The sequence below is a fragment of the Eulemur rufifrons genome, chromosome 20 (genome assembly GCF_041146395.1).
Source record: "Eulemur rufifrons isolate Redbay chromosome 20, OSU_ERuf_1, whole genome shotgun sequence".
Lineage (NCBI taxonomy): Eukaryota > Metazoa > Chordata > Mammalia > Primates > Lemuridae > Eulemur > Eulemur rufifrons.
Window position 1 is genome coordinate 11,471,415 of NC_091002.1, and position 13,447 is coordinate 11,484,861.

General features: G+C 40.5%; 1 protein-coding gene across 1 annotated transcript in view; it reads left to right on the forward strand.

The window, feature by feature from the left end:
* The window catches only part of CFAP61 (cilia and flagella associated protein 61), a 254,315-nt gene that overhangs the window by 158,642 nt on the left and 82,226 nt on the right, over positions 1-13,447 (forward strand). Inside the window, exon 20 of the mRNA XM_069496104.1 lies at positions 6,213-6,387. Within this exon, the coding sequence (XP_069352205.1) occupies positions 6,213-6,387 (175 nt within the window). The remainder of the gene's footprint in view (positions 1-6,212; positions 6,388-13,447) is intronic.

Below are 13,447 nucleotides of genomic sequence, written 5' to 3' on the forward strand. Positions count from 1 at the left end.
CCACCAGAGACAGAACTGCTGCTGTACAGTTAGTGATGCTGAAGACAAACCACAAAGCTTCCCCGGGGGGCAGAGGCAAAGGACAAAGGGATACATTTGGTATAAGAGATAACAGGATATCCTAGACATGGAGACAACATATAGATAATTGGTTTTCCTGCAGAAGAGACCCAAAGAAATGGAATAGAGACAATAATTAAAGATATTCTAGAAGAAAACTTTCCTTACCTGAAAAATATATTGTCCAGCTAACCACATTCCAGGCCAATTCAAGGAAAAAATTTTCTCAATTACTTACATTCTGACAAAATTTTGGTTCTATGAGAATGATGATGATGGGGAAAAAAATGAACTTCGAAAGAAAAGTAACAGATTACCAACCCTTCCTGTGAAAAAGGAACAAAAGTAAGAGAGGTGTCAAATATTTTCTCAAGCATTAAATGGCAAAAGAAAATGAAACCAACCACACAGAATTTTGAGGGAAATTGGTGATTCCATACTTATATGCCCTCTTAATTCTCTCATATTTGAAGATATGTGCGAGGCCTCAGAAAAATTATCTTCCATGTTTTTTGCTTTAACTGGCATTCTAAATAACTAAGACATAAAAGGAAATTTAGATCTTCACAATAGTAGAAAAAGACAGGTGGGCAAGTAACACAAACAATTTAAGAATGTAATCTAAATAATTTTTGTAAATCTGTGAATAAATGCAAAATAGAAAATAATGACTCAATCTAAATTAACCTAATAAAGACCAAGAAGTTGTTGAAAATAGAGAGAGAGGTGGCAAAGGAGGAATATGCAGCATCTTAAATGGGGAAATCCAAAGGTAATATTTCAGTCTTGGCTCTTTTATTTAGAAGAAATAAGGTTATAGAATCCTGTGGAACAGCATGAAGAACCTTCTTAAACACTGGAGAAGATAAAAAGGGAGGAAAACAAAACCAAAATGGTTAAAAGTGAAAGCATAAACTAGAATGATACAAGGAGAAAATTACAACAGTTATAACAGGGAATGACATGGTTTCAAACTACCTTGTTACAAGACTAAAACTCTGTATTTGCACTAAATTCAAAATGCAAGAGAAATTCTCAATCAAAATGACAGCAGAAGTTGAAAAGCAAAAAGATGGTTAAAAGTTACAAAAAGTGAATTTGTCAGGCAAATTCACACGGCTATGAGAAGCAGCAGCAATATAAATACTCAACAAGTGGAAGTGGAAGAAAAAAACATTCATACTGACAAAGGATAAAATTCATGATGACCATGTAGACATGAACCTGTTACCTGCTGAACATGCTTGGGTCAAAGGATATGTCACAAAAACAGAAGTGCACTTGGAATATGACATTGGTTTCTTGGAGTCTCATTTTAAAAGGACTAGAGCAAGCTGAAGCACAGCCAGGGACTCAAAGTCACTCCAGATGTTTGGTCAGAGGAGTGAAGATTCAGGGTGCACAGCCTGTCCTCAAACACTTCAGGATAGATCCCAGAAACGATGAGAATACAGTGCTTATTCATCCCAAGAAACAACTTTCTAATAGCCTGAAAGTCTCCTGCAAAAAGGAGTGGCCAAGCCCCAGAGACAGGAGCATGGTGTGTCACGGAGCCCTCAGCAGGAAGGGGAGAAGCACCTCACTGTGGTAGGATGTTTGCCGAGAGACAGACAGATGTTAACTGATGGAACCCTCACTGTAACTCTGAGGTCCATGCTATTTTCATCCCCATTTTATAAATGAGGGAATCAAGGTGCAGTGAAGGTAATTTGCTCAAGGTCAGTCAGCAAGGAATTGGATAACCTGTGGCCTTCTAATTTCAACAGTGTTCTTTTTTAAGCACCAAAGGAGGCAAGAAAAGCTTCTTCTTTCTCTGCTGCATCCCTTTTAATAAAAGGATTTGTTTTGTAACATTTGGACAGTCAGAAGGCTGTACTTAAGGACCCAGAAGGCTGTAGGTTCCCCACCCCTGTAGAGAGAGCATGAGTTCTGAACCACTGTCTCTGTTTGTCTCTCCTCTCCCTCTTTCCCTTTCCTCTTTCTCTCTTTCATTGATATAGTACAAGGATTACATTTGATAGCTTTTAAAAGTATTTACAACAGAGATTCTAGAACTTACTGTTTATAGGTAGAGTCAAATATGCAGTTTAAAAAGGAAAAGATGTTTATTTCTTTCTCTCACTAAAAATATCTGGAGAAAAGCAGCTCAGGTCCAGTAAGGTGGCTTCCTCGTGTTATCAGGACCTCGGACCCCTTCCATCTGGTTTCCTTCCAATGTGGTTTCCATTCTTACCATCTCAAGATGGCTGCTGTGGCACCAGCCATTCAATTTCCAAGAAGCAGGAAGGAAGAAGGACTAGAGCAAAATGACTCTTCATGTTGCCTCACCCAAGGACTCTGGCTTATATCTCTTCACTACCTCTTAGGTCATGAGTTAGGAAATGTGGTTTTGCAGCTGGGCATATTTCCCAGGAGTCTGTTACTAAGAACGAAAGGGAAATAGGTCAGGCACTGTGGCTCATGCCTATGATCCTAGCACTCTGGGAGGCCGAGGCGGGAGGATCACTTGAGGACAGGAGTTCAAGACCAGCCTGAGCAAGTGTGAGACCCCGTCTCTATTAAAAATAGAAAAATTAGCCAGGCGTGATGGTGAGCGCCTGTAATCCCAGCTACTCGGGAGGCTGAGGCAGGAGGATCGCGTAAGCCCAGGAGTCTGAGGTTGCTATGAGCTAGGCTGACGCTATGGCACTCTAGCCCAGGTGACAGAACGAGACTCTATCTCAAAGAAAAAGGGAGCTACAATATTGGATAGGCCACCAGCAGTGCTGCCACCATAGGTTATTAATACTAACTTGCTGGGGAGAATGGGGTGTTCAAGGGGCTCCCACCAGCCAGTGATGCTGGTTCAACAGTGATGCTCTGCTCAATGTCATGTCACCTGATGGCAGGTTGGAAAGTTGTCTGCTGCTCTCTAATCAAAAGTTCGTGGCAGTTTAGTTAGTAACAGAGAACCCTCTAGTTTGAACAGCCAGCCCCGATGGTTGGCATTTCTTCATTAAATACACTCATACCCTTGTATTAAAGTTTACTCCTTCCCTTACTTTGATGACAATAGTATCAGTGTTTTTTCATAGATCATTTTTTATTTATTGAGTTCCGTTAAACTCTGTGTGGACAAATTATTTGGCTTTGGGATTTAAAATCCTAGCTTGAGGCCGGGCGCGGTGGCTCACGCCTGTAATCCTAGCACTCTGGGAGGCCGAGGTGGGCGGATCGTTTGAGCTCAGGAGTTCGAGACCAGCCTGAGCAAGAGCGAGACCCCATCTCTACTAAAAAAATAGAAAGAAATTATATGGACAGCTAAAAATATATATAGAAAAAAAATTAGCCGGGCATGGTGGCGCATACCTGTAGTCCCAGCTACTGGGGAGGCTGAGACAGGAGGATTGCTTGAGCTCAGGAGTCTGAGGTTGCTGTGAGCTAGGCTGATGCCACGGCACTCACTCTAGCCTGGGCAACAGAGTGAGACTCTGTCTCAAAAAAAAAAAAAAAAAAAAAAAAATCCTAGCTTGAGTTTTGCCTATTTTGTGACAATACCATTATATGAAGATGAAAAATACATAATCTCATTAAGTTTTCTTTAATGTTTTATGGTTGAGAAGTGTGCAAAAACAATTTCATGCATTTAAGTGCACACAAGAATTACCTGCATTATCAGAATGCAATTACATTTCAAGATTGTATAATAGTGAGCTAATTTTTAATTTGGACCTTATTCTTTTTTCTCCTCTTTCTTTTATTTATTTATTTTGTCTGAACCCCCACTATTTGGAATAACTTATTGAAAGTTTTGTAAATTGATTAGCTCTCAATTTGTTCTTTCACCCTGCCATTTTCTGCCAAGGATTTTTCATGATTCGTTAAATCCTGATTCATTAAACTGATAGGGTGTTACCCAAATTTCATTTCTTTTATATTATAATGTTCCTTATAGTTCCAGTGAGGTTTCAAAACTCCAAAGCACAGTATTCAATATTGTGCACTTCAAACCATTTGCCAAAGCCTTTAGAGGACTACTTTATAGTAACTGAATATTATAACATCAACATTTTATTGTGATATTGCTAAACAAGTTATTTTACTAATAAAAAAATTTTACCTCCACAATTTTGGTTACAGTAAATGACCACTACTTACCGAGTTGTTCCTTTTCACTAAATATAATTTTACTGCAGCCTCTTCATGGAGAGAGGATGTCCAGCTTTCAACATGGATTCAGTTTTGTTTTGTTTTAATTTAATCTAGTTTGAAATTGAATTAAATACATCACAGTAATGTATGTAGGCTTTACAATTTCTATTGAGGAAGGGTGTAACCAAAATTTTCCTAACTGGGGTTTAGTCAAGCACCAGCCAGCAATTGGCCCAGTGCAATAAAGCGTTTTGTCATGGGAGAAAAAACTTCCTCTGCCCCTATTTCTGTGGCCTTACACCATGACTGCAGCAAGCCCGCTAGTGTGGTAGGTCTTCCACCAGAGGCCTCCAGTCGCCCTTAAGTCCTGTGCCCCTCTGCCTGCCTCTTTTTCCTCCACATACTCTCCAGCTGACGGCCAAATAAAAATCAGAGGGGCAAAGTGGTGGCCCACTGGGTAAACTCAGGTCACTGTGCTGTTTTATTGGGTTTTCACAGTGGCATTTCCTTGTTTGATTTTAATTTGAACCAATATAATAAGAAATCAGGAATCACCATAAAAACCCAGGGATTTGGCATGTCGTGAGAAATCGGATCTGGCCGTGCTGAACCCATAGTCTTCCCTGACAACAACCGGATGGAGCAGTGTTGTGGCTGAACTCTTAGGCCAGGGCACAGACCCTACAGTTTGTTACCATATTCTTTATTTTTTATTTTTTTTTTTATTTTTGTATTCTTATTTCAGCATATTGTGGGGGTACAAAAGTTTAGGTTACGTATATTGCCCTTGCCCCCGCACCCCCCTGAGTCAGAGCTTCAAACGTGTCCATCCCCTAGACAGTGCGCATCGCTCTCATTATGTATGACAAGTGTTAGCTGTCATCTTTTAGTGTGTTTTTACTGTTGCTTTCCTTACAGTAGAGGAAAGTTTCTGTTGCCATTCAGGTCTGTGTTAAAACTGAGAGAACAGAAGTTCTGCTGAGTGGGCTCCATGTTCAGAGAGAGAAATGGGGGTGGGGAGGAGGGAGAGTGAGAGAGAGAGAGAGAGAATTTCTGTGACAAAGCAAAGAATAAGTCTATCATTTTCCTAAGTATATAGTAATCCGCTTCCCTCGTTCTCTTTTTTGCCTAGCTCCTCTATACACTTGCATTTCAACCCCAGATAAAATTGTGTCTGTGGCAGGTTGTTTTTGCCAAAAATGGCCACATCAAACTCAGCTTCATGGCTTCTTCCAGAACCTTGCCACTCTTGCATGAAGAGGTGGAGTCTAGGTTCCCTCCCCTGATCCTGGGCAGGCCTTTATGACAACCTCCATGAATAGAATATGGTGGAAGAGACACGGCTTGATTTCCAAGACTAGGTTAGGAGAGAACATGGAGCTCTCTGTACTGGTTCTATCTCTGTCATGACACTTGCCCTTGGATCCCAGCCACCATGTTATGAGGAAGCCCAAGCCACACGGCAAGGTCGCATGTGGGTGTTTTGGCCAGCAACCCCAGCTAAGATCCAGCTCACAGCCAACATCAACTACCAGACAAATAATGACAACTTGTCATTTTTTAATACCCAGCATGTTTTCTGGGGGAAAGGAAAAGGATTGGGATAGTTTAATTATCTCCAGATGATTCCATCCCCCAGCCACCAAGTCACCCCCAGCCTTTGAGTCTTCCCAGCTGAGCCCCCAGACATTGTGGAACAGAGACAACCTGTTCCCCACCTCGCCTGTCTGAATTACTGACCTAAAGAATCTGGGAACCTAATAAATGGTTGCTTTCCACCACTGAGTTTTGAAATAATTTGTTGCACAGCATTAGATAACCAGGATGAATCCTTCTAAGAACTGTCTCTAAGTGGTCATTCTGCCTGTTTTTTTCCCTTTTAATTAAACACCTGATTGATTATATCTGGAAACAGAAAAAGACATACCTGTACGGGATATTGCTATGTCTTTTTTTTTTTTAAACTGCATTGGTGTTTCACCTATTACCACTGAAATAAGCATGTTTCTAACATACCTCAGGTCCCATGCCCTACAGGGGCTGATATTAGTCAACACCTGACAAACAGAGAGGTTCCAAACAGCAGTCAGCGGCGGTACACTGGGAAAGTTCCTTGCAATCATTTCACCCTCAATGAAGAAGAGGACTGCTGTAAGGCACTGACTTGGATAAGGAACCACTCCATCCCCACAGAAGGTAAGGATGTGAGTAACTGTGCATCTTTTCAGAAGAGCATTTTATCTTTATAATGAGTCTCATTCTTCATCTAGTTCCAGTATATAATTAGTGCCTAATTAATTCCAACCAAATCATTCATCTGTCATGCTTTGTTTTCCAGATTAATTTACAACTTGTTGTCATTTTTGGATACCCAGCATGTTTGCTGGGGGAAAGAAAAAGGCTTGAGATAGTTTAATTATCTATAATTATTTTATTACACAAAATGAATATCTGAAGAGCAAAGCATGGCTAAAATCATTAACTAATTAAAGAATAATTTAATAAGCAAACATGTTTAGCAATTATATGGAAAATATGTCTCCTTTTGTGAAGCTGAAAAGAAAGGCATGTATCAGAAGGGCTTTTTCTTCTTTTCACAATCCATTGTTCTCCTTCCTGGTGTTGCCTGTACAGGCCTTCCCACAAATGCACAGATTCAAGTTGCATACCGTTTTCTGAATCGAAATGAGAAAGTAAAACATTTGTGCAAATGCCTCTGTCACTCAAAAGTGCTTTCTCAAGCATCTTCCTCTCTACTGCTTGGATGTTGTTGAAATTTTTCAGCTAGTAAAACAACCAGAATAGGGCCTGGCTTCCTATGTGTCTGTGACTGAAACCTGGAAGTCAAGGTTTGGAGATGATGCGGTGCAGCCTGTCCATTTTACCTAAAGCCCAGGGAGATACAGTGACCTGATTGAGTTATACACCCACCTATGGTTAGAGCTGGGATTCTAACCTCGACCTTTGATTCCATCCAGGGATGTAAAGATCACTAAGTGCCCAGAAAGTGGGCCTCATTGTGTAAAATTACATATGTAAATTCATGTAATATATGTATTTAAAAAAAATTATATTTGTTAACATAATTAATACATCAAAATTAAATATAGTTTCTTCTGATGTTTGGTGGACAATTTAGGTATTAATTAACTTTTTGCCAAGCTACTACATTTTACTACATTAAAAGATTACTAATTTACTACATTAAAACTTTTTAGATAGATATCAAATGGCATTCAATGAGTTGCTGGATTCAATTTGCTGGTATTTCATAGGCTGTTTGCCTCTAAATTCATAAATGAGATTGGCTTGTAGTTTTCTCTTTCATGCTTTCTTTGTTAGGCTTTTGGAATCAAGGGTATGCTAATGGCAACATTTTTGGAAGCTTTCCATATTCTTTGGAGATCTGAAATACAAAGTAACTTAAGGGTTAGGCAGGAATCACCCATAAAACCAGCTGAGTCTGGAACCTTTGGATAGAGATGGGATACATTGATATATACCAGCAATGCAGATTTAAAACCTGTTGTAAAATATATTCATATTTGGATCATAACTTGATATTATTTTCAGGTTTGCATCTATATGTGTTTACACCTATTTCAACATTTTAGTCATTCTTTCATCACTGCCCCAAGACCTATAGAGCCTTAGAGAATTTTCTAATCCAGGAGTCAGCAAGCTTTTACTGTAAAATGCCAGATAGTAAATGCATTAGACTTTGCAGGTCCTACAGTCTCTGTCGCAAGTATTCAACTCTGCCATTGTAGCAAGAAAACAGCCCCAGACAGCACATCAACTAACGGGCATGGCTGTGTTCCAGTAAAACTTATTTGCAAAAATGGATGATGAGTTGTAATTTGTAGAACTCTGCTTTTATGCATAGAATTTGTGACAAATAATTACTATTTCATCAAGTCCATACCTCAAAATGTAACTTAAACTCCCTGAAAGCACAAAAGCCAGTGGTTCAAAACAAAATACATAGCATGTCTTAGGACTTCACCCAATCCTGTTAGCATGCATTGATTTAACTTTGAACCTTTGGCTATTTTGGATGTTAAGACTATAGAGCATTTGACCAAGAAAAGGGCCTTTGAAAGTGGCAAGGCAAGCTCTTAAGGTTGAGTGTTGATGGCAGAGAATTTAGAGATTCCAAAGAAAGACGCACCATGGTCTCTCCTTCAGGTGCCTTCTCATTCATTGTTCTCTTCGTTCTCAGATGGGGCAAGAGTGTCAGCGCTATTCTGCTGACTTGACTAGTGGTCAAAGATGGTGATGATCTGGTGCCCACTTAAAGGGGAATGTTTTTTCAAGATTTAAGAAATGTCTCCCATCAGCCACTGCATAAAGCCATTCTGAGTACCTGCTTTTGTCCATGGAACAGCATATGGAAATTAGCTTCTTGTCTTAAATGTAGGTGATTTTCCCCAAGTCTGGTGCTCAATGGCTCCCCAGGGCACCTCCCAGATAGGTGCTTTTAACACTCAGATGCTGGGACCAGGCTCTGGGATCCATCTGAGAAACCTGACCCAGCCAAGTTAATGTAACTCTGTCTAGAGGCCAAATGACTTTTCAAATGACTTCTCAAGAAAAAAAAAAAAAAAAAAAAAAAGGAAGAAAAATGTTAACCTCTTTCCTTAAGCAAACTTTCTCTTCATAGCTTTCCCATAATTTGAGTCATATTCAGACATGACTTTATTCCCATTCAGATCTTACTCTTGTAGGAATCAACAGCAGACAGAATCATACCTACCAAGGTCTCCAAGTAAAGCATCCTAAATACACCCTCGGCTTTCCTGGCAGGCTGCAGTATGTTTAGCAGGGAGGGCAGATCCAGGTAGAAATACACATCATGCCACAGTATTTGAGGCACCTTGATGACCTCTATTTCTTAACTGAGACTTTGGGTGTGATGCTTCAGTTTTATTGCTGGGCTTTCAGATCCCTTCTAATACTGCGGAAAATCTAGTGTCCTTCCAGAATGGCATTTCAAAAAGAAAATAGTTGTTGCATCATTGTTTCTGAGACATCTAGCGTATCACACTTTGCTGAAGCTCCAAACCATTTCTTTGGTAATTGTAGCTCTTCTTTATCTCAATGTCACGTGCATCCAGCAGTGTCTGGCATGTAGTGGATGCTCAATAAATGTTTTAGTGAATGTAAAGTGAAGACAGTGGGGAATGTAACTCTTTCCTTCCCCGCACATGGTGAGTCTTGTCAAAACTTTTTCCATTCAACCTAACCTGGAAATTGATGGCCGGTTGAGAAAAAGACAGGAGAACCCTTGAGTAAAATTGATAGCATTCTTTAAAACTTTCCTTTGCTTTTAATGAAAGTAATAACATGCTGGCTAAACAAGTGAGCTAAGGTCTTCATCATGAGTGACCGACATTTATCAAGGCAGTCTAGCTCACATTCTGGAGTCAGGTGGCCTGGGTTGAAATCTTGTGTTCACCATTTTCTGGGGCAAGTTACTTAACCCATCTGTGTCTCAGATTCTGGGTAATATCTTCCTTATGCAGGCTGCTTTGAGGATTAAATGAGATAGTATAATAGTATAGTATAATACATGCCATACTCGGGACAGTCTGTCATACACAGAAAGAGTTCTATAACTATAAGCTGCTGTTAGCATTACTGATACTAATACATATAGTGGAATTACTGCCACACACTGAAGTTTCCTCAGACTGCAAGTCTCAGCCCCTGCCGTCATGGTAATGGTGAAGTCGAGGGTATTAGTCTCTATGCAAAAGGTAGGGAGAAAGGAAGAGTTGAGCTCAGCCTTAAAAGTGGGGAGGATAAGCAAACAGAGAGAGAAGTTGGGGAAGTTTGGACTGTGTCCAAGAGACACTGAGCTGACAGTTCCGGCTGGGCAGAGTCTATGAAGGGCAGCACAGGAGATGAGGGCACAGGAGCAGGTGGGAGAGACACCATAGCAGACCTCAAAGTGTCCTGCCATATCCAAGTTTAACTGGTCACTTTTTAGGGAATGGGGCCCCAGAGAAGGGGGTGACCAGGGGATGGGTGATGCTGTGCACAGACAGCACTTTAGGAAGGTGACCCTTCCATCCGTAGTACCTGTGCCAGCAGAGAGAAAGTGACCTAGTGAGCATGAGTTACCCAGGATGGCTGTACCCGGTTGAGGCCAAGCAGCAGGTGATGGCGGGAAGCGGTCAGTCTTGCTCCATTTGGTGGTCCTGTTGGCACAGCTACTTCTAGCTTATCTCTAAGTCAGTTATGGGATGATGGTATTTGAAGCCAGGAGCTAGAAGTCTGGCCCATCATGAAAAAAAAGGGATAGGACTGCATTCCTGCTCCTTTGAAAGATCGGATAGTGCTATCCATTACCATTGCTGGACATTTCGTATCATCCTAATAACAGAAGAAATGTGGACATTTTTTCATAGTAGTTTACTTTTACTCCCTCAGGGCTAATTTCCCCTTCCCTAAGTAGTTCCGGGTGCGAGTTGGGACAAGGGAGCAGGGGACAGTGCCCTTCTCACGGGAGTCTGAGAAGAGATCTCACTGGCTGTGACTGGGGGGCTTGTCCATCCGGGAACCACACCCTGCGTCCTGGGAAACACCAGGCCTGACTTTACTGAAGCAGAGGGACATAAAGGGAGGGGCTGGTTCCCTGAGAACGATGGAGAGAGATTGTTCTAGAAGGACGGTGGATGGTGGGCAGCAGGAACAATGGATGTTCCCAGGAAGAGGCTGGTTCTCCTCTGAATCTCTGTCCATTGCAAATACACGCAGACACCACCCCAAAATGCAGCCCCTCCCAGTCACTGTTTTATCTCACTATTCTCTGCTTCCAAAGGAGAACACAGTGATTCTGTGATGGAATTAGTCTAGCCAGAAGGACTTCATTTCGTGGGCTCTAGAGTTGGATGGGTTTATAGATGAAAATTACCCTAAACTATTAGAACTGCTCTGGTGCCATGGAGAAGAGCTGACATCACAGGCTCAAATGCCGCTTTCACCTGCAAAGGAAGCGAGCAGTGTGTTCCACTGGGGGGTTCTGATAGAACCCAGCAACCTGATACATTATAACAGTTTATGGCACTAATTGAAACTAATTGAAATTCATCTGCTATTACCTCTGTACTTTCCATGAAAATGAAAAGTAGGATGAAAGTAAAGTAAAAAAAATAAATAAATAAAACTGCCTTAATGGCTTGAAATGGATCAATTATTTTCATCTTTAGCTAAATACAGTTTACTGCCTTATTAAAAGCATGTTTGTAGGAAAAGTATAACATTAAAATTCCAGAGCATGCATCACTGAACAAAGCCTTTGTTACGTTATATCTAATATATTCTTCCCTTTTTATTTGGCAGAGCAAAAGGGGACAGGTCACAATTGGGGCATAGAAATCATAGGCTTTTGACTTACAAAAATAAAAAGAGCATTATCTGGTCCGTTCGTGGGCATGACATGGTTTTTAAGTGAATGTTTATTTTATAATTTATTAATATTCTATAATGTCTATTTAAAATTCTGTCATTGTCTGTAATAGTTATTTGCCTAAGATGTTTATCCAGACAAAATGCCGATTTAGGTACATTTTTAGTTACACGTTACATGTCCATCTGCAAGCCTAGTGCAGGGGTGTGAGCCCTGGTTCTGAAACTAAACTCATAGGATCCTGAGTCCTGCTGGCCCACCTACTTGCTGTGTGAACTCGAGCTCATTATTTAACCTCTCTGTGCTCAGTTTTCTGGAGAAAATAACAAAACCTATCTCACATGCCTCTTCTGAGGATGAATGAGGTCATACATAACCACTATGTGTCTATTCTGAAGTGGAAAAAGGAAATATAATTTCATCATTAAAACACAACAGAATAGGTAAATATGCATGGAAATAATTAAAAATACATAGACTATAAAATATATATAACTCTTATTTTCTCTGGCCTTAAAAATATAACTATGAGGAAAAATTAATGTTAATATCTGTGTGCATAAATCCTGAATTCATTTCCTATGCTCTCGAGATCTGCTTTCCTGAGCAGACCAGCACATCAGGAAATCCTCCCTTCTTTCCAAGTCATGATTTTCTCCTTGGAGAATCCTTCATCTGTAGAGCATTGAGCATGATCATGAAATGGCAGCAAAGCACACTTTCTAGGTCCTCAAAAGCAAAGCACTCAGTTCAAAAAAATAAAATGCCTTTTTGGTATCTATTGAAAATCCTTTTTAAAAAAAAGTTATACCCTGAAAAATTTACTTTTAGGGTAAGTCTATGACTAAAAAAATAACACTGTATTTTATTTCATGAACTTAATAGGGAAATCAGCTTAGCTTTTCTTTTCTATAAAGTCATTTTACCTTTCATTATTAGTGACATTTCCAACTCCTGAAACTCTTATTTACTGTCTTCAGGAACAAGGATGCTGAAACTGGCATCTTCCCCCCCCCCACCCCCCGTGATTAACATAAATTGAAGAACCTTTTGAATCTGGGTGCATTATTATAGTTGAAACTTTAAAGTGGGAAAGCCTTATTTAGCTGATCACTATCAACATTGCCCGTGTGTTCATTTATATAATACCTTCAAGCAGTGTGTGTCAAAAAGCAAAAAGATCACCTGTGCATTCATGCCAGCGTTTTGAGCCCAGGTCTGGTGCCTTTCAGACTGAAGAGAGGAATTGACCACCGCCCAGGTCCTGGTTTGCACCGTCTTCCCTCTCTTTCTCCCCACCCAGGCTGTCGACACTGAAGCCCCTCCTTCCTCTTGGAAGCCCACCCTTGCACATTCTGTTTGTTTGTTTGTTTGTTTTTGTTTTTTCTTTTTCTTTCTTATCTCACATTCTGTTTCCAAGGCTGCTGCCCGGCAGCAGTGAGAGAATTGGGCTTCTTCTTCCCAGCTCCAATTTTAGGAGCTTTCACACAGTTGTCTTTTTCCTCGTGCTCTCCTTTGGACCCTGCTGCCTGTTTCATATCTGTAATCTTAGTAATGAATAATTTATTCCCTAAAAAGGGCAACAAAGACTGGCCTTGCATGAAAACTGCTATGGTTATGTTCTCTTATCCTTTACTGAAAATCCACCCAGAGTGTTGTAATCATCAGTTACCTCTTGCCATTTCGAAGCAGGGCAGCCCACTCTTTACCTCGGTCACCTGTCACATCAAGTGCAAAAACTGGTCATTTCTTATAAGCTTAGCTGGAAAGAAAATAGTGACCAGATCTTTTTGCATAAAATTGATGTCCAGGGAAAATCCTTGGTTTTCCCACTCTTTTTCT